Here is a 21790-nt window from a genome sequence, read left to right as displayed (position 1 = left end):
GACAAGTCCAATGACATTCAGGAGTGTGTTAAGAGTGTTGGGAAGCTGCATGTCCAGATGCATCCCTAAAGAAGATATGGAGTGCCATTCCTCTCAGCATAGCTTGGACTATATGGATAGAAAGAAATAAGAGGTGTTTCGAAGGCAAAAATGAGCAGTTGCAGTCCGTAAAATATAGTTGTATGCACAACGTGTACTATTGAAAAGATGGAAATGTTGGGATGAATTTAGATGACATGCTAGACCGCTTAGGTTTCTAATGTAATCTACCCTGCAATTTCTTTGTACTTCGCAGTATTATCTTGATACTACTTTTTAATAAAACTTTACCTTATAAAAAAAAAAAAAGTACTATTAATTATGACTCGAGAAAATGATAAAAATGATCTCTTATGTTTGATACTCACTCTATCTCAATTTATCAAGACACCTTTTTTTTTTTTAATGCCCCAAAAAATCTACATTTGTATATATAGAAACAATTTAACTTTACAACATGATTTACAGACACATAAATATCTAAGACTTATTTTAAATCACAAATTTCAAAAGTCTTATTTTCGTTATTAAATTCTGTTTCTGGTCAAATGGTGCCACATAAATTGGGACAGAGGTAGTAGTAGATTCAAAATAGTCCCTTAAGTATGCACTTAATAGTTTTTGGCCCAAAAAAGCTAACACTTAGATTCAAATATTTATTGTCCTAGATTTAAAGGAAACTATGGAAAAAAATTAACTATAAAACATCAAGAAAATCCCATCAAATTTTAAAATATGCAACACAAAAGATTACACTAATCACTAAAAAAATATAAAAATTAACGGGCCTATTCTAGAAATAAATTAAAAGGGAAAAGGGTGAAAAATATCCCTCTTACTTTGGAAAAAAAGGCTAAAAAATATCCTCTTATTTTGGGTCAAAAATTCCCCTCTCATCCTTAAAGTTTTCAAATATAGGAATTATCCCTCGAAATGGATTTTTTATTCCCGCTCCATTAACTCGGGGAATAAAAATCAAGAAAGATCCCTTATTCCCCCATCAAATTTTAAAATAAGGGATAAAACATTAAAGATTATGATAATCGTTTAAAAAAAAATATAAAAATTAACAAAAATACAGGGGTATATTTAAAATGATTTTTACCAAAATAACCATGATATTTTAAATTTTTTCCTAGAAACCCTTTTCCCTAAATTAAAAATAGTAAAAACTTATTGTACGTATAAATGTTCCTTTTTCTTCATAGCTTCCTTCAAACATACAGTTTTTGTCATTTTCTCATTATTGACTAGACTCTTCAGTCTTTATTTACTTTTTGTGGTACATAGTTCACTCTTCATTTATTCCTTCTCCTTTCCTATTTCTAGCTATTCCATTTCAATTGATCTACTTCAAAACCATATGTTAGCAATTAATCCATCTGAAGCCATACATCTTACCAAATTTGAGTTCATTACTACCTCTACTGTACCAGAACCAGGACGAAGAAAGATTGGTGGTTTTTTTTAATCGTTTGAATGTAAGTGTGACTTTGTTTCTTCTTATACTTCTTTTCTTTTTTAACTTGAATAGGAGTAATAATGTATCAATAGGCATAAACAGTATTAGTATTTCCTATAATGGTATTGGTTTATCACTCAATCTAATACTCCCTCCGTTTCAATTTATGTGGACCCATTTGACTGAGTATGACATTTAAAAAAGAGTGAAGATTTTTGAAATTTGGTTTAAAATAAGTCTTAATATTTGTGTGGGTATCAGAATCATTTCATAAAGTGAATTTGTTTCCAAATTAGAAAGGGATTATTCATTTTTATATTTCGACTAAAAAGAAAATAGGTTCACATAAATTGAAACAGAGGTAGTATTACCGATGGTTTTAACTTTTATGTGAGGAAGAGTAGGAATTAGAAAAGTAGTAACAGATAGAATGTTTGGTAATAAGTCTGAAATAGAATGTCCTGACTTAAGAGAGAATAGTACTCCCTTCGTCCCAATTTAAGTGTTTACCATTTTTTTATTTTTTTTTGGTCTGTACAATGACTCCGTGTCAAGAATTGCGGCATTCTTGCAACAACTATATTTAATAAGTTAAAATTCAAATATCTATCTCGACAATTCAAATGATATTTTACGGAGAGATAGGGACATACATTTTTAACCTAGAAAAGGACCATGAGATTCAAAATGCTTCTTTTATTCCTTAAATTTTTTGCTCAATCAAACTATGAGAGGAGACGCTTGGGGTTGGGACTTGGTGATGGAAGAGAGAATAGTAGTTTTACTGATATATTTTTCAGCAGCAACTGTAACTTTTTTTTTCCTCTACATTCTAGATCTTGTTCAATACACTTCCACATATATAGATACAAAATGGGTCTATTATACGAGGAAATGGGGACTTCCCAAAGTTTATTTTGTGTAGAGTCCCAAAGTGGTTTTAGAAGTTTAGTGTATCGAAAAGAAATCTCGTATTGAGGAAGATGAAAGTTCTGCGATGGATGTGTTGGCGCACTCCGATCCCATGAAGTCATTAACCGGTGGAAGACAAGATTTAGAATGATGAGTGAGAGATAAAATGTCCCATACGGAGTTGGGGCCTAAAGTAGAGGTAGTAGAAGAAGTATTGGGAGGGTGATTAAAACAGACATGGCATTCCTTAACACCTTAATAGATGAGGGTATGGAGGACTCATATTAGGGTAGTAGAGGTAGTCGCGTTTATCCTTTCTTACTTTTTAATAGTTTCTTGTCTCAATTCGTTGGTTTATAATGGCTTATTTACTTTCATTGTTTTCATTTTCATAATTGTTTTAATTTGTTTGCTCGTATCCGACCTTTCATAAAAGTGTCCGTTACACTCTACCCTCCCAACTGGTATGTTGTTGTTGTTGGTCTGTACCAAAAGAGTGTCTCTTTCTATATTTAATAAGTTAACAATTCAAATATCGTACCTGACAATTCAAATGATATTTTAGTACATTACACACATCTTTAACCTAGGACCATGAGATTCAAAAATCTCTTTTTATTCCTTAAATTTTTTAATCAATTAAACTAAGACGCTTAAATTGGGACAGAGGGAGCAGTAGTTTTACTGATATATTTTTCAGCAGCAATTGTAACTTTTTTATTCCTCTACATTCTTGACCTTGTTCAATACACTTCCACATATATAGATACAAAATGGGTACTCTTTGGCTTCCCCAAAGTTTATTTCTTTTAGAGTCCTTTAGAATACTCTAGATAGATACTCCCTCCGTCCCATTTTAACCATCATTTTAGCTTAAACAATTGTCCCAAATAAGTATCACTTTGGGAATTCAAAATCAAAATTCCCTTAACATTAAATAAGTACTCCTTTTTAATATTTCTTAATTCTAAAAAAATCTAATAAATAGGGTAACTTGGTAAACTATACCTTATATTTATAGTTTTTCTTAAGGCAGAATAGCTTGGTAGGCCCTATTTGTCATGGCCGCCTTAAGAAAAACAATAAATGCAGGGTATAGTTTACTAAGTTACCGTATTTATGATGACCGGGTCGAAAAAGGGTTTAAAATGCTCAGTTTTAAAGGGTAGAAGGGTTTAGTTGTCAAACTCGTAAGTACAAACACCGGGATGACAAAAATGGACAAGCACAGGGACCTACCAAGCTATTCCGCCTTTTCTTAATGAGCGTGAAAGAGCTAAAGCGACAGTTAAAATGGGACGGAGGGAGTAATAACTTAACTATACTCGTGACAATCAAGATTACTTTTAATTAATACAAAGACAACACATTAATGTGTCGTTGTTGGACTCCCAAAAGTTCATGGCTTGGTGAAAATATGAGCAACTTGATCTTCGGACTTGCAATACTCGAGCTCAATCTCTTGTCCTTCATTCTTCTCTCTGATGAAATAATGCTTCACTGGAATGTGTCTTGTTCGGCTGTTGTAAATTGGATTTATTCCATTGTTATTGCTGATATGTTGTAATGGAAAATCCTTGTTGCTTTGTCTTGTTTTTTCTCCAACATGCTCCAAATTTCTTCTTAGCCAAATAGCTTGAGAAGTTGCCATGATTGCTGATATATATTCAGCTTTGATAGATGATTGTGCCATTGTTTCTTGCTTCTTTAATTGCCAAGAAAATGCTCCCCGTACCAAGTAAAAATACATGACCTACATGTTTTTCATATCATCTTTAATTTAGAACCTGCCCGATCACTATCACGATAGGCAACTAACTTTAATTCTTCTCCTCTCCAATACATGATCATACCATAAGCCAGCGTTATGTAGCGAAGAACTTGTTTGGCTGCTCTAAGGTGAAAATTGATAGGATCTTGCCTAAATCAGGACAACAAACTAGTTGCAAACATAATATTCAGCATAGTAATAGTAACATACATCAAACATCCAACCATACTTCTGTACAAAGTGTTGTCCATTTTTCTTCAACTTCTCATTTGAAAGTTGAAGCAAGTGGTGTTTCCATAGTTTTGCAACTAAAAACATGTTGAACTTTTTAATCATTGTTTCAGCATGGTTTTGCTTAGAAACAAAACACTGCATCAGCTTGTTGATAAATCTCAAGACCAAGAAACTTAGTATGCAACAATCCCAAATCGCTCATTTCATATCTCTTCATCATATCTTTCTTAAACTCAGTAACTATATTCTCGCTATTACCAGTAAAAATCAGATCATCAACATAATAGCAACAATTAAAATAGGGTTGAAGCAAATAAAGTCGCTTTGTTAAAAATCATATCATCAACTTAATAGCAATCAGTTAAAAATGACTAGAGGCTCAATTTTATTGGTTCCAAATTTTTGGGGATGATACTGGCCGATTTGTTGACGGAGGACAAAATTGTCCCATATCAAATATTCAGGGAAAAAATTGACCGTTTTACATCCAAGCTGGAGCAATCATTAGTTCGAAGGGCAATCTTGAGTTACTTGGCTAATGGCAAGGGCGTTGTTGAGCCAAAAAACAAAGCGGATTACAAAGTTATCCCATATCGAATAATTCAAAGGCAAAATTGGCCTTTTCCCCTTCCCAAACTACGAACTCTAGTTTGTCGTCTTTTTCTAAGGAAAAAAGAACTTGGAAGAAAAGGAAAACTCCCTCCAAATATTATCTTAATAGAAAATTTCTGTAGTATGCAATTCTATATATTCCTTCAACCCCTAGATCTCATAGATTAACTTTTACTTCTTTTTTCCATATCTATCTAATTTTATGACTAGCAATCAGTTCTAACATAGTTATATTTACTTTCTAACAGCAGGAAAGAGACCAAGCTAATTGACATGGAGAACTTTCTGACTAGTGAAAGAACACCTGCAGGTGCAACCGCTTCCACCCAACATAGTTTTTCACCAATTGATGAGGAAGTAGTTGGTTTTGAGGATGAAACAGAGAGTATAATTCGACAATTAACTGGAGGAACAATGGAACTTGATATTGTCTCAATTGTTGGAATGCCTGGACTGGGTAAAACAACTTTGGCTAGAAAGGTGTTCAATCATTTTATTGATAATAAACACTTTGACTTTCGAGCATGGTGCTCCATTTCAAAAGAATATAGCTTGAGCAAAGTGTTCTCTGATATTCTTAAACAAGCTATAGGCAATATCAATGGTATGAGAGATGAAGACATGCCTGACAAGTTGCGCAGGAGTCTAATGCGCAAGAAATACCTCATCGTATTAGATGATGTATGGGACGTTAAGGCATGGGAAGAGTTCAGATTATCTTGCCCACAGGATGAAAATGGAAGCAGAATAGTGCTAACAACTCGAGATGAAGAAGTGGCTAGGCAGCTTAAGCACCACAGTGATCCATATTTTCTTCGATTTCTCACAGTGGATGAGAGCTGGAAATTACTTCAGAAGAAAGTATTTCAAGGAGAGATTTGTCCCCCAGAGCTACTCAAGGTGGGATTACGAGTTGCCAAAAACTGTAAGGGATTACCAATTGTCATAGTCTTGATTGCTGGAATTTTTGCAAAGCAAAGGCAAGTCTCTTTTTGGAATGAGGTCGCAAATGATTTAAGTTCCCATGTTTTAGAAGAGCAAAGCATGAAGATAATAGAATTAAGTTACGACCATTTGGAAGACTATTTAAAGCCTTGCCTTCTTTACATGGGATTGTTTCCGGAACACTACAAATATCCAGTGTCCGATTTGCTGAAGTTGTGGATGGCTGAAAATTTTGTACAGAACATGGACACAGAGAACATGGAGGAAGCATCTAAGATTTGCTTGAATGATCTAGCGAACCGAAGCCTAGTAGTGGTTACTAAAAGGAGAGTTAATGGTGAGATAAAGTACTGCACTCTTCATGATGTAGTGCATGAGTTTTGCTTGAGAAAACTTACAAAGGAAATGTTTATGCAGCTCGTAGTCCCGTATAATCCCTGCAAGCCTTCAGATGCAAAAGTGTCTCGGTTATGCATGTATGTCCATGACGATCTTGTCAAACAATTGGTGCAGAATGAATATTCGTTGGATAAGATTCCAATATTGACAGGCTTGAAGGAAGGGGAGTTCATTGCTCATCCAAAATTCTATGCGTGGGATCAGATAAGTCTTTTTCCTTTACTTGACAACTTTAGATTTATGCGGGTGTTGAATTTGTTGGATATCTACTTGGAAAGTTCTTGGGCTTCAGCAATGCAAGCACTAACTCAATTGAGGTACCTTGCAATTCGTACGAAAGAATTTGATTTCCAATGGGTATCACACCTGCTCGATCTACAAACTTTGCGGGTGGTGTGGGAAGATTCAACTAGAATGCATTTAAAGACATCATCTGCTATTTGGAAAATGCAAAACCTACGGCATGTGGATATCAACGAATTTTCCTTCAAATGGGAAGACAATGATCGAGCAATTTTCGAAGAATATTCAGTCTTACCGAACTTAAAGAGTTTTGGGAAGTGTCGTGTATACTTGGCTGATATGAGTCCGGAGTTCTGGTGGAAATTTCCAAATATTGAGGAACTAAAGCTCCGAATCGTTGAACCCAAATATTGTTCCGTTGTGCAACCGGAAGTTGATATGCCGAATCTTGAAGAACTCCAACTTCAATCTCTCGAAGTGGGTTTCTCAACCTACATATCTATTGGATTGGGCGGCTGTATTGCCTTCCCTTCAAATTTAAAGGATTTGTCCCTTCACAGTATTTTCCTAACAGAAAAAATCGTCTCAAATATTGCAAGACTGCGAAACCTTGAGAGACTCAAACTCCGTAGAATATACTTCAGGGGTAAAGGATATAGCAGATGTTGGGATACCAGTGATTACAAGTTCCAAGCACTCAAAGTCGTGAAACTACACTTTGTTCTTATGACAGAATGGCGCTCCTTGGAGACATCCTTCCCCATGCTCGAGAAACTAGTTATAGATTATTGTTGGAGGCTTCAAGAGATCCCTTCCAGCTTTGCGGATATCCCAACACTAAAGTTGATTAAGCTGATTCGCTGCAGTAAGTCACTTAAGAATTCAGCTCTGAACATTAAAAAAGAAGTAGAAGAGAAGACAGGATGTGACAGTCTCCAAGTTCAGTATGCGGCCCGGTGTCATTAAATAAGGGAAATCTGCATGGTGTAGCTAACATTAGACCTTATTTTTATCTAGTCGCTATACTTCAATTTATTTACACCTCGTAGCTAAAAGGTGTATATCAATTACACTCCATAACTAAAACATACAAATAGGTTAAAATAAAAAAGCAACCCCTGTATCCACATTTTTCTCTCTCCTCCCTCCCTTGTCTCTCCCTTCCCTCTCTCTCTAAGCTCTCTTTGTATGTACAGGACTCTTCGTTCCCTACTTCTTCTTCATCTTCTTCGTCTTGTTGCTCCTATTCTTCATAGAAATTAAGTTTAGATCTCTGAGTATTTCTCAAATCTCTGAGTATTTCTCAGATCGGGGTGTAATGGTGTTGTGGTGGCTCAAATCTACCCGGCGATTATGGGAGTGAAAGTGGCAGTGATTTTTTTAATTTTCTGGTTGTTTTGTCGTTTTCAGCAAGCATGGTCGGTATTTTCTCGCCGCCGGTAATACCAGATCCGGTCGTTTTCCGGTGCCGGATTTGGAAAATAGTGTTTCTTTTATGAGTGAATTCATTAATTTTTTAGCATACAGTCTAGTGTATTCATTAATTTTTTAGCATATAGTCTAGTGTATTCATTAATTTTTTTAGCATACGAAGCAGTGTTTGGGGTGTATTTTATTTCTTGTTTTCCGTATTGCAAAAATGTGTTTGCGGTGTATTTTTGTTTCTTTGAAGGATATTTTTTTGTATACAACTAATTTTAAATATAATAAAGTGAATACAGTGTAAAAATAGCTACAAATGAATACGGTTGAGTTGAATACATTTGACTTGGATTAAACTTAGTCGAATACATCGGAATTTGACTTGAATACAGTGAAATTTAATTTGAATACATCAAAATCTGACACAATCGAATTTTGAATATCATCCGAATTTTGAATACAATCTACTGTAGCGCGCGAATACAATCTATTGTAGCGCGCGTCTACTGTAGCTACGAAATGTAATTAGCTAAAGTGTAGCTATGCCTAAAAAATAACTCCCAGAATGTAATCATTTATGTAAGTTTCCCATTAAATAATGCTAAGTAATTTCACAATTATGATACATTAGCAAAGAAGCAAACTTACTCTTTCCTACACTTTTTTGCAACTCTGACATGAAAAAACATTAGTTTTCGTTATTTATGACCTTTTAGAGAATATCACCAAGACAAATGAGGCAAAGAAATTATATTAAGCGCACTGCGGTATATACAGAATTACACATGGATACAGAGACTAATGGAGTCTGTTTTGCTTTTGTGGATTTTTTGTGGATTGCTTGATTCGGCGTTGTTGTCTGGTTAGCTATTGCATCATCTGTAAGGTAATATGTCTAGAGCTTTTCTGTATGTCATTTCGGTTTTGTATTTAACAGTTTTTTCAAAGAAGATAATTTGTCAAAGTTCTATTACCACTTTCCATTCATGGATCAACGAATTTGAGTTCTCCCTGGAATACTTATCTGTCTTGCTTTTCTATGTATGACCATTTATTTCTTTGATTTTTTCACACTCGATATCACTGTAGCTTTACCTTGATTATCGCAGAACAGGGAGAATGTTGCAACTTATTTAGTCGCTTTCAATAGTTAAGTAATTTAATGTGAAAAATACTACTAGGCGTTCTTCTTTGATGTGAGGTGACCTGCTTCAAGGTTGAAAACACTTTTTTTAAATTTCCAAGTAAACATTGAAACCCTTGAACAGAAAATAGATTGGTGTCTTGGTAAAATTCACATAGCATAAAGTGATTTTTTTTAAAATATCACATTGATGAATGCAGTTGTTTGTACAATTTGTGCCTTAAACCCCACAGTGAAGATGAATGTTCTTCATAAGTGAACCTTTTGCAGGGAGTTTCTTTATGGCAGAAATTTTCTGAACTCAGATATGCACTAATCAGATTTATCAATGTGCATGAAATTAACCTTTTTTAGTATTGGCAACAACTACAACCATGCCTCAATCCTAAGCTAGTTGGGACCGGTTATAAGAACGATATTAATCATATCACTCCATTTAGACCCATAACAAACATTGGAGTAAAACAAGAGCACTTGGACAAAACGGTATATCCCATACGGTTGAACTCATCTGCAAGGATAATGCCTTCCGCATAAAGAAATATTGACCCCTTCAACCAACGACACTTTTAAGCTCCATTTTAGCTTTTACAATATCATAAGCATGTGCGCGAATCTAGGATCTAAATTCTAGAGTCCGTGGATTCAGAATGAGTGCCATCACATGATTATATGTATAATGGTTTTTTTTTTTTTTTTTTTTTGGGGTATGATACATTGTTCAAGTTGAACAAAATAGATTCAGCGGAATCCATAGAACTCGCTCTAGATCCACTTTTGCATAAGCAGTACATTAAGCAATCCAGGAGTGTCCTACCGCCTCTCTTTCACCAATTATCCTGAAAAGAAAAAAAAAGGCTAAGTTAACCGAAAGATGGTTATCGGTTCAAGAACGTAAGTGTCCCTGTTTTTACATGGTAAGACGGGGTAGAGAAAACACAAGGTTCTCTAGATTCTCAATCGCTCTTTTTAGTGTGGTTTTGGGGGGGGGGGGGGGGAGAGAACAATAACAAACGACTACATAACTTGACTGTTCTGTCCACTTCTTACCTTTCAACTGATGAAAACATCAAAAACTAGTTCAGACCACATATCGGTAAGTAACATAACGACCTGCAGTCTCACTTGGTCTAATAATTTTCACGACTTGGCCCCGTTTTAGCCCATAATATCTAGCAATTGGGTCGGTGATCTGAATCCGAGGAAGCTGTTTTAGCAGAAGAAAATGTTAGGCATTCAATTAGATAGAAAATTGACGAAGTAATCAATCACACCTACCTAAATAGCATAATTCAAAATAATGGCAGGGGAATCAACATGATAGATAAGAATAAAAGGAAGAAGCAAAAGATAACAAGGCCATGAGTGTGATGATCAATAATGCAGCATGCAGGTAGTTTTTCCATCAAAGCTATTCACAATTAACATTAGGTTAATCAAAGCCCCCTTGAACTGATCCAATTGCAAACTGAACAGTTTACATCTGGGCAAGCCTCTCAACTGGGCACTAGTTCCTTATAAAATTCCCCTCAGCCAAACTCCCATTCATAATAGAAGCCCAGCTATAGAGATGCATTTACATAGATAGATGGCTATCGGATACAAGGTTTTGACGATCCTTCACATAAAATAACACGCAAAAAAAAAAATGGTTAAATTTTTCCATACTACGACTAAGGGAACAAGACAGTTTCGGCTTTAACACTATCATGAAGCATGCTGCTTTATCTTCTTTTTTCCATCTCCAATTATTACCCCTTCCAACAAACTCATTCCCAATGGGTTGAAAGGGAATACAAAGCCATTAAATTAATAAGTAAATTAGTTATTTCTCATTTACTCCATTCTTTCACTCTTAACCACCATTAGCTCGAAAATGCCTTCAACTTTATGCACGTAAAACGTGTCTCCTGGTCTTTAGTGTATTATAGGAGGTGAAAAGTTTAGCAAGTGCAATAATATTACAAAGACGAACCTGTGTTTCTTTCACAGTGTATCTTTCCAACAAGCTCTTCTTTTCTTCAGGAGTAAGTGGCTGGTGCTCAGGAATTAGAACATGATTTTTTATGTTTACCAACATCTCTGCCTCCTGAAACATTAATCATATATCTTGATGATTAAGAAGATTAAGCCTTCTAAGACAATAGATATCATTCACATGAAGCAACTAAACGTCTAAATGTGCATATTAGAAGCCAAGCGATATTCCAAATCAAACAAATAACAGAGACAAAGCCCCTAGAGGAATACCAAATAACCCTTTATATAGCAGAATCATTCTCTATCAATGTCTATACCAGCTTTGGATAACATAAAGTTGCAGAGTCATTCCCAACAGATAACTTTTTCCAAATATGTAGAAGTCATTCTGAACAGAACGTCGATTTGTTCATATAATGTACAATAGTCTTAAGCCATTGTCTTGTGAATTGTGGCTTATGAAGTCAAGTACAGGTTGTCTAGGCTGGTTTAATCCATAATGACATAAAAGCTAAGTTTATTTACTCATATACTTGAAAAGGGATTTGGTTCGATTATCACTTAAGCTTTGAGTTAGAATTCGCTATCTGATGAGGAGCGCTAGGCAGGCCTTGGCAGTCTCATCCCTGGACTACCTCTCCTTTTCACTACTTTACTTGGCAGCCCCATATGGCTGCTAGGCATTCTGGGTATGCTAGCACATAGTACGAAGTAGATTCTTAAACTTGACACTTGGTCTTTGCACTTTATTCTAATTCTAGAAAGAATTTGAACACCTATTCTTCTGAAGCTTGAAAATGTCATCAAATGGAAAGGACCTGTAAACAGATACAAGGTCTGCCGGAACTGGAGACTTATATCTAGAAGTATCTTTTTTTTCGTAAATATCCAAGAAATCCGCTGTTTTCAGCTTTGAAGCTCAGTGGTGTAGACACCAATATCCCCTCCACTTTTGAAAAATTACACTTATTTGATCCATTGGTTCTAAGCAATATGCAGGTAGTAGGATTAGACGAATTCTATTAAGAACTAGTCACAAAAGGCTCTTGTTTAACATAGATCTTGATCTGTTGAAACTCCAGATATCAATGTTTGGGAGAAGGGTATCTTAGATATAAAATTCTCCAGTTAAGACACACATTGAAGACTTTCTTTTAGGTTGCATCAACCATATGCAATTAAGAATTATATAACATAATCTGTTTCCTCCATTTTAATCATATTAACCATTCAGTCTCGATATCTTTTTCATAACGAGCTGCCACCAATTTTAGCATACGACACCACGGATTTCTATCCAATATCATTAGCCATGCAACACAACAGCAAATTGGAAGCCTAATGAACTTCAAACACTTTTCCCGAAATAAATGACTGAATGTCCTCCTCACCCTCTCACCTCAAAGAATCTAATTACAAGAAATCCAGAGGACAAGCTTCTTGTTCTGAACACATATTGGCTTCATCATTATGCCATCTTGATACAAAGTCCACTTATCAAAATGCAAATGGTAACGTAACAACATACTGTCTTTCTGATTTTGGTGGTCCTGCTACTTGACTAGTGTCAAGTGCTCAAATGAATAATAGTCAGAAGAAACCAAATAACAAAGGTACCAAAAATAAAATGATCACAAAACTAGGAGTAAACTAAGCTTCTCAGCTATTTCATAACAGATTCAATCCTTCATTCAAGTAGTAAGAACAAGCTAATAGTAGAAATACTACAGTAGTCACCTGGAAAACCTCCAAGTGGAACTTTGTAGATACTTCACTAATGCCGGTACGAGCAAAGGGAGTCAAATTTTGTTGCACAATCAGGATTGCTTGGAAGACATCTTCTTTTTTCATGCGCTCTGTATAAGTTTTCACTGTCTTAACACCAACCTTTGGCTCCTCTGGAAAGAACACATATATCTGGCATCAAAAGGAAATGGCTGAGACATGGGTAACAAATAATTATGAAATCCTCAGTTATACAATGAAGTGACATACTAGTAGAAAAGGAGTAACTTAAGCCATAAAACCTGCAGCAAAATCAAATTTGGTGTTGGAGAATTGAAACAAACACCGAATATTTCACCAATTTAAGGAAAGAGTGTTTTTATCGGTCATCAAATTAAAGGAAACATTAAAATCCTTAGGCAAGAAAGCAGTAAATTAAACAGACAGTATCAACAACAACAACATACCCAGTGGAATCCCACAAGTGGAGTCTGGGGAGGGTGGGATGTACGCAGACCTTACCTCTACCTTTGTGGGGTAGAGAGGCTGTTTCCGATAGACCCTCGGCTCAAAAGAAACGCAGTTAATGTAGGATTGCAAGAAAAATAAGACAGCAAAATATCAAGATATAAAACAAATGGAGCAAGACATAGTAATACACACATAAGGATAAACAGACAGTAACCATAATCAAAGATATGCAAGAAAGGAAATTGAAAAAGCACACCTGATCAGAACTGTTGTTACGTTTGGCTTTCTGAAATACAAGGTCTTCTCTCTTCATGTTCTCGCCATACTTCTGAAGGAACTGATGTTTCGACATATTTATCTCAAAATCTCCAACAAGGTAGCCCCTATCGGACAACATTTCCATCAGTGTCTTACGAACTCTGAAAAGTCTTGAGAGCTCCTCCTCTGATAGAGTCATCTTTGTGCTACTGAATTCAAAAAAAGAAAAAACTATTATGGTTCTTACAAAAATATAAGAAATTTAAATGCTGAAAAGATTTCACGGTTATATCGAAATTACTTCTACACTTCATCAAGTCACTTGTTTTTTTTATATCGAAATTACTTCCGGGGGTACACTTCATCAACGGGTTACTTCCCCGGTCAGGATGGCCCTCAGAAATTGTTTGTTTCGAACTTGAGACCTTGAAAGGGAGCACCCCAAGGCTCAAGTCAATTGCCACCAGGCCAAGTCACTTGTTTCAAGTAAGAACTAAAAAAATAACGCTGCTTGAAATAATAAAATAGTTAAATAACCATGTAATCCCATGATATGATAACAGAGATAAACTTGAATTGCAAATGCAGCTCCAATCACTTCCCAAGTTCAACTTGAATACTAATATCCAGCAAATAGGCACATGGAAACAGAGAGTTGTAGCAGTCAGGAGAGCAATTGAATACCAATTACACGCTAATAACTACTCCCTCCATCCCATATTACTTGTCCACTTTCAACTTTACATGTCCTTTAAGAAATCATAAATAAAATTGTACTTTTACTACATTACCCTTATCTCTCTCTACTAAATTACACTCTAATCAATATTGGTTACTTTCAGAAACAACGAAATGTTAAGGTCAAAATAGGAAAAAATTAATTAATTATATCTTGATTTTGTAAATGGACAAGTATTTTGGGATGATTGCTTTTAGTAATGTGGACAACTAATATGGGACGGCAGGAGTACTCCCTTTGTCTCAATTTATTTGGGACACTTTCCTTTTTACTCTGCTCCGAAAAGAATGTCACCTTTTCATAATTAGAAACAGCTTCACTTATAATTCCCCTTTTACCCTTAATGAAATGATTTGTAGCAACACAAATATCAAAGGTTTGTCTTAGACCACAAATTTCAAAGTCTTCGTGCTTAGGCTAACATGTATAAAACGAGAATTGAATACTACCTTAGAGAATCTTAGGAAATCAATGAAGATAGATAAAGAACAATCAAGTAAAGAAACGACATTCCTTTGTACTTATAGATACAAGTTACTTAGAAATTTGCATAATGATCCATAAGGGAGTTACTCCTTGATGAAGAGTGAAAAAAAAAAAAAAGAGAGAAAAAGCTGGAGGAAAGTAACAGCAAAAGAAGGTATATATAGAAAGAAAAAGAGAAGGAAGATACACTATAAAGGGAGAAATTTTACACAGTACAGAGAAACTGACATAGTTTCAGTAGAAAAAATAGAAGAAATCATATTTAAAATAAAATAAAAAGCTTACGAGCAATCCGATGACAACAACTGTTGGAGCACCAACCGTATCAATGGTGACTGACAGAGGCGTATGATGTCTTAAATAACCCTAATTTTAGAGAGCAGCTGCGAGTAATTGGAACTTAGTACGAAGAATTAACTCAAGGTGACAAAAAAGTCTTCAAATTAGCAAAGGTGACGTGTGGGGCCCATTTCACATCAAAACCCAATTAAATTTGGGATTAAGAAGATTGGGGTCTAAAATATAAATTTTTAAACTTTTTAATTTTTTACAAAATATAAAAAAACCCAAAATATCCACTAATTATACTAAAACACCCACCCATTATTCAAAACATCCCAAATCGTTCCCTCCCCACAACTCCCTCCACTTCTTCCATATTTCAAAATCAAACTAAGCAACAAGCTTCATCTCCTTCACTTCGACGTCTCTCATCTCTCCTCTTTTCTTGTCATCTTCTTCTTCACCCTCGTACGTAGTCTGCATTCTTCTTTGCTTCTTCTTTAATATCAAGGTAAAGTTTTTGTTCACTTGTTCCAAAAGTTATTTGGTAGAAATTGATGATTTTGGTTGTAGAAAAAGAAGAAGAAGAAGAACAACGGGTTTGTCTTCGATATGTTGTTTATTTTGTTGTTCTATGTTTGAGAAACCCTTATTCGGGGTATTTGTTTGACTTGTTGGGGTTTTTGTTTGTAAATAGCGTACGTTGTTGTCAAATTGATTTTTTGTGATATTTTTGTTCTTGTTCTCCTTAGGATTTCAAAAAATGGCTTGCAATCTTGTTGACTTTTTTCCAATGATTTGTAGTAAGTTCTTGCGGAAGAACCCCGCACTTGTTTGACAATTGAGACATTATTTGCCGAGGTTGCTTGCTTTAAAAACCTCTATTTGGTGTATTTTGTAGTGAAATACTGTTGTTGGTGTTGTGTTGGTGTTGGTGTTGGTGTTGTCCTGCTATGGTATGGTTTAGGAAAAGAAAGTATAAGCAATTATCACACATACATTTGGTGTATTTTGTTTAACTTGTATGATTGTGTGTTTGTAGTAGATGGTGTTGTTGTTGTCTTGGAAGTAGATGCTTGTTGTCTTGGTTTGGTTCAGTGTTTAGGAAAAGTTTGGATAAAATCCATCTTGTTGCTGTTATTGTTGTTGTTGTTATTGTTGTTGTGTGTTTGTAGTGAAATAAATGGTTTTTTTCTATTGTTGTCCTGGTATGGTTCAAGGTTTAGGAGTAGATATCCAACAGATGATTTTTTTGTTCTTGTCCTAGTATTTATGGTTGTTTATAGAAGCTATGTCCAATGGATTTTTAGTTGTTGCAACAATTTCTACACTTGTGCCAACAAGTAGATAATATGTTGCAACAACTACAAATATGTTAGACATAGCTTCAGTTTTTTGGTTCTGTTTGTAGAAGATATCCAACGGATTTTAGTTGTTGCAACAAGTTATACACTTGTTGCAATAACTATACAATATGTTGCAACAATTACAAATCATGGACATAGCTTGCTTTTTTTGTTCGTTTGTAGAAGCTATGTCCAACAGATTTTTAGTTGTTGCAACAAGTATACAATATGTTGCAACAAGTACAAATTTATTGGACATATCTTTAATTTTTTGGTTCTGTTTGTAGAAGATATCCAACAGATATTTAGTTGTTGCAACAAGTTATACCCTTGTTGCAACAAGTATACAATATGTTGCAACAACTACAAATCTGTTGGACTTAGCTTCAGTTTTTTTTTATTTTGTTTGTAGAAGATGTCCAACAGATTTTTAGTTGTTGCAACAAGTTATACACTTGTTGCAACAAGTATACAATATGTTGCAACAACTATAAATGCATTGGACATTGCTTGATTATTTGGTTGTGTTTGTAGAAGATATATCCAACAACTTAATCACTTATTCAACAATTTGAAGAATACTGTTGCAACAACCTATTAACTTGTTGCAACGATTCACATTTATTTTAACGTAACAAATTCTTCGGTTGTTGGGGAATTGTTACTTGTTGTATTTTGTTTGATCAAATTCGCACTTCTTATTATACATGTCACATCCTAATTTTGGTAGGCGTGATGGGCACAGAGAACCCTTACTTAGGGCGAGCGAACTCGCCGACTCTCGTTATACTCATAATCATGCAAGACTGCAAAACATGACATAAGTACATAATGAAAATTTCTAAAAACACAAACATGCCTTTTCATCTTTTATCAAATCAAATAAAACTAGTCGTACGAAATGCGCCAACATATGAAGTTCGTAATATAATGCATAATGATACATCGACACACACAGCTTACAAAACCGACATATCATACACTCGACTCGTCCGCAAAGTCTCTAACATAACCAAGATATCCTGACTTTAACACTCGACTCGGCGGCGCTCCGGAGAAAATGGAGCTCGCAATCCATTGGAACATCTTCTACTCATCTTGTCAGATGTACTGCCCCGCGGCATGAAAACACGGCCACGAAGAAAAGGGGGGTCGGTACGGAATATATCCGAGCATGTAAAGCATGGCATACAACTTGAGGTCATAACTTAGAAGTAAAGTACGACAAAGTGAGCATAATAGCTTGAGAATACCAAAATACAGATTCGAAATACAAATCGCACATACGAGGTACGAGAAGACAAATATAATAATCGGAAGATGCCAAAATGCTTACTCTTTTGCTGAAATACAAATCATGCATATCAATGTCATGTATCATGTCAAGCCCATAATGGGCCCGGAATGACATAAGTAAATAATGCCATCATACATATGCATATATAGCGTGTCCGGCCCAAGGTGGGGACTCGGTGAAAACGCAGTCATCATATCGTATGTTATCATATATCATATCATATCGCACATGCGGTCCATGTGGGACCGGCGGACGAACGTGGTCGCCACTCCATCTTCACACAACACATCACTTCTTAATATTGTATACCTCGAACACGTCGTACTTCATATCACATCATACTTCATAACAAATCATACTTGTAAATCACATATACTTCGGAATAAAGCATAGTGCGCACGATAACATACGGCACCGGGACTCGGCGAAAAGAGATAATAACAATGCGAGCGAGTCATGAGAAACTACATGCAATTTAAAACATTCACAAGGACTCGATAGAATAATCAAAACAAACTATCGTTTACAAACCGAATGATAAAAACCAAATTTCTTAGAATGTCACAAGTACATATCAAATAGAACTTTAGAAATCATAGTTACGTATCAAAATCATATGCATAAAAATCACGAAATATATGGTTTTCATAACTCCGTATGCAACTCAAAAGAAACACATCATAACATCATAACATATCATATGGTGACATTAACCGCCGTGGGATTCGCTTACAAACCAATGTGGGATTTCGCCTAAGGCGGCCTTACACTCACCCCCACTTTGGGACTCGGCAGTGTACTGAGGTTTGCCCCACTATGGGGTTTGCCCCATTCATTGGGTTTGTTCCCACCACCGACTCCGATACCAACAGACCATACTCGAATACATATACATAACATATAAATCATCGATCGGTCCGGACTCGATGGATAAATAGTGTACCAACCCTCGAGGATCGGGATGATAGCCACATTAAGTTCTTAAAAATAGGACAAGGGGTTAGAACCAAACATAGAAAAGTCTCGGGGCCCTGGACGGCATCGAAACCAATGAGCCCCCTTTGAAAATTAAAGTCATTATACGTTATAGAATCATTTACGAGCATATCAGCCCGGCTTCATTTCCATGAAAGTTACGGACATTTTTAGACATAAGATCCTTAGGAACAAACGTTTACACAACATTTCAAATCAATCATATCAAAGACATACGGACATAGTTGACCATATTAAGGATGCCAACATCAAAAAGCAAATAAGAATCGTAAACATGCTCGGACTTTAAGAATGAGTTACCCCAAACCTCATAACATATCATAACTTACTTACGTACGGGCATGCCAAAAGAAAAAAAGGCGGCTTTACATACCTGTCCAGCTTATATCTTGGCCCCATTGCGAACTTAAGTCTCGGCTTCTCAAAATCTCTGACAACGTAGATTAGACACCAAATATTAGTCATAAGCACTTAGGAATCAATTCCAAGCTAACAACTTTATCTCAGAAATTTGGCTGACATTTCCCTATAAACTCAACATCGAGAATTCAACTGCGGCCAAATCTTGACAACAATACCCGACCATTCCAACAACATCAATAAGTAATTTCAAGCGCGTTAACATTGGTAATTCTTTTCTACATAATTGACGGCCATTCCGTTGGCATATGACTGAAATCGACCACGTATAATCAAACCCAAACGTCAATGCTTGTCGTTCAATTACTAATCCCGATCGTTCAAACAATTTTCGAATAACTTTAAACGATTCACTGATATTTGAACAACCCGACCAATACTACCTTGCAGAAACTTCGATTCAATGAGGAACAAGACGACCACATTTCTTGCTTTCGAATTCATCAACTACACCAACAATCCATACTTTAACAACATCATCTTCATAATACAAGCCTAAAATTTAATTCGCATTAGCTTTCAAAACAGCCAGCACATGATTGTAACCTCGATTTGAACCATTAAACTTTCCTTTGCATCATTGAATCCGCAACATGACATGATCGAAAACACTAAATAAAATTTGTTCATCATTTCTACATAACATCATACACTCACGGCCAAGCATCAACATACATGTTTTCATAGAATTCCATTCATTTCGACATACTGTAAACCATCCGTAACCTATAAAAGAAGATTAAACCTTCTTGCATCAATGATTTCCAAATAAGCTGGGACTTGTTCTTTGCAAAGATGAATGTTTTGTTTGTTCCAACAACTCCTTCACTTTAATAGAACACTTGGTTGAATTGCTAGAAAAATAATTTTTTTGATGGAGATTTTTGGTCTTTAATTTTTTTTGCTCGTGGCGAATAGCCCTTCTTTGGGTTCTCAAGTTTCTTGATTTTTCTAGGTGGAAAAATGATGAAAAATGTGATGAATTAGTCATCTAATGTTACATATATAATGCTTCCATGTGGCACATGGCCCTTTACGCAACCCCATAGCATGACCCTTTTATGGCCGTTTCATGAAATGTTAAAGTTTAAAATTTCACTTAGCCCTACGAATATTAAAGTAATCGCACCCTTCGTAACTTGAACTAATCAAATTTGGCCAACCAAGGGTGGGTCCCACATCTCACGGCGACATGGCCGTTTCTTGAAAAAAAAAAAATTCCAACACATTTCATTTCCCTCGATATTTCCATCGATAAAATTATAAACAACTTGTGCATTAAAACAAAAGCGGAAATAGCCTTATCCTTAACATGCAACCCAGGCCTAAAAATATTCAATGCGATAATACGGGATATAACATCCTTCCCGGCACAGAACAGTCGTCCTCGAATGTTGACTAATCTCGTAAGCTGCGCCAGGGGTCTTGGGGGTTTCACTTTATTCAAAAAAAAGCGCGTGCAAACGTACTCGAACTCGCCCCCGACTACTAGAGTTGTGGTCGCCTGTGCCCCTGTCTTGCCGGTCCTAATCGCCCGGACTATACGCGACCTCTTGGGTTCACCCGCCCCGCGCCACGTATACGAGCCTCACTGACGCTACCAAACTTTCTCATTTATTACTTATGCCGGGTCGCAAGAACTTTGGAAAACTTCCGGGAGGTCCCCCGTCTGAAATTTCTCTCGCTCCGGCCACTGACTTAACCTTGGATCTCTGATGAAATCGTCACGCAGAAATACTTCAGCCCTTGATCGCGTCCGGCCTGGCTTTGTGACCTTCGTCACATGATAAGGTAAGTTGGGGTCTTAGTGAATTTCGAAACGTTCTCATTTTACCTGGATATTTACATTTTTTCTATAACGGGGTGTGGATCCATTAACATAGTACTCGTATCCTTAGCTACGTGTCATGACTATTACTGCATTATCTCCAACTTTCTTATTATTTCCTTACATTACGATTACCATATGCCAAGCTTTCCTGTAGAACATTGGCCTTATTAGGTTACACATAAACTTGCTTTCCGTTTCACACTTGCAACATATTCTATTCACATAGATTACATCCTAGCTTTAGCCCGCATGCACTAGGCTTTACTTATTTTTATAACAATCATATTCATGTCTGGTCGTATTCGATCCCATAGCGGAACACTTCTTATTAGCACCGCCACCGATCGTCTTATCTTTAGTGTCTCATGTTGTCTTATACGACGCATTCATGTCATCTGAAGTTCTTTCGTACCTCTTGTCTTAATGTTACTATTACTTCCAATTCATGATTAACTTCTTTCTCGAGGTCGGTAGGTACTCGTAACTTAGTCGATCTTATCATTTACTACAATGGTACGACCCTTTAATCGTATCCTGAAAACCATATCTCATTCTCTTTTTTTTCTAGAAAAATTTACCTCTATATTTCTTACTATCTACTATCTCGAAACACATACGCGGGAAATACCAATAATACCTCGAGGGGCCAACATATATATATATGTATAATGTCATGTATCATGTAAACACGGGAACACGATATAAATCGTGATGCAAAAATAATAAACATACCTCGTATGCACGCTTCAGCTTCGGCTTTTGTTACCTTCTTATTT

General features: G+C 35.9%; 2 protein-coding genes across 5 annotated transcripts; one reads left to right on the top strand and one right to left on the bottom strand.

Annotated features, from left to right (window-relative positions):
* The first annotated feature begins 1252 nt into the window (after positions 1 to 1252).
* On the top strand, positions 1253 to 8137 carry LOC132056540 (putative late blight resistance protein homolog R1B-12). 3 transcript variants are annotated; one of them, XM_059448786.1, is made up of 2 exons: positions 1253 to 1520; positions 5282 to 8137. In XM_059448786.1, coding segments are annotated over exons 1-2 (2304 nt in total). In that variant the 5' UTR covers positions 1253 to 1518; the 3' UTR covers positions 7584 to 8137. The 3 variants fall into 3 exon arrangements, with proteins under 3 accessions (XP_059304769.1, XP_059304770.1, XP_059304771.1); XM_059448787.1 differs by having other exon boundaries at positions 5279 to 8137; XM_059448788.1 differs by having other exon boundaries at positions 1253 to 1524.
* A 1558-nt stretch (positions 8138 to 9695) lies between these two features.
* LOC132056538 (DNA-directed RNA polymerases II and IV subunit 5A-like) lies at positions 9696 to 15244 on the bottom strand. 2 transcript variants are annotated; one of them, XM_059448784.1, is made up of 6 exons: positions 15128 to 15244; positions 13616 to 13826; positions 12901 to 13080; positions 11159 to 11272; positions 10234 to 10390; positions 9696 to 10022 (listed from the first exon to the last, which is right to left on the bottom strand). In XM_059448784.1, exons 2-5 carry the CDS (start codon positions 13814 to 13816, stop codon positions 10265 to 10267), a joined length of 621 nt encoding a protein of 206 aa, XP_059304767.1. In that variant the 5' UTR covers positions 13817 to 13826; positions 15128 to 15244; the 3' UTR covers positions 9696 to 10022; positions 10234 to 10264. The 2 variants fall into 2 exon arrangements, with proteins under 2 accessions (XP_059304767.1, XP_059304768.1); XM_059448785.1 differs by having other exon boundaries at positions 15164 to 15238.
* Positions 15245 to 21790: the final 6546 nt, after the last annotated feature.

Source organism: Lycium ferocissimum, chromosome 5 (genome assembly GCF_029784015.1).
Source record: "Lycium ferocissimum isolate CSIRO_LF1 chromosome 5, AGI_CSIRO_Lferr_CH_V1, whole genome shotgun sequence".
NCBI lineage: Eukaryota > Viridiplantae > Streptophyta > Magnoliopsida > Solanales > Solanaceae > Lycium > Lycium ferocissimum.
Note: the sequence above shows the minus strand (reverse complement) of the source record. Positions and strands in the feature narration are given on the sequence as shown.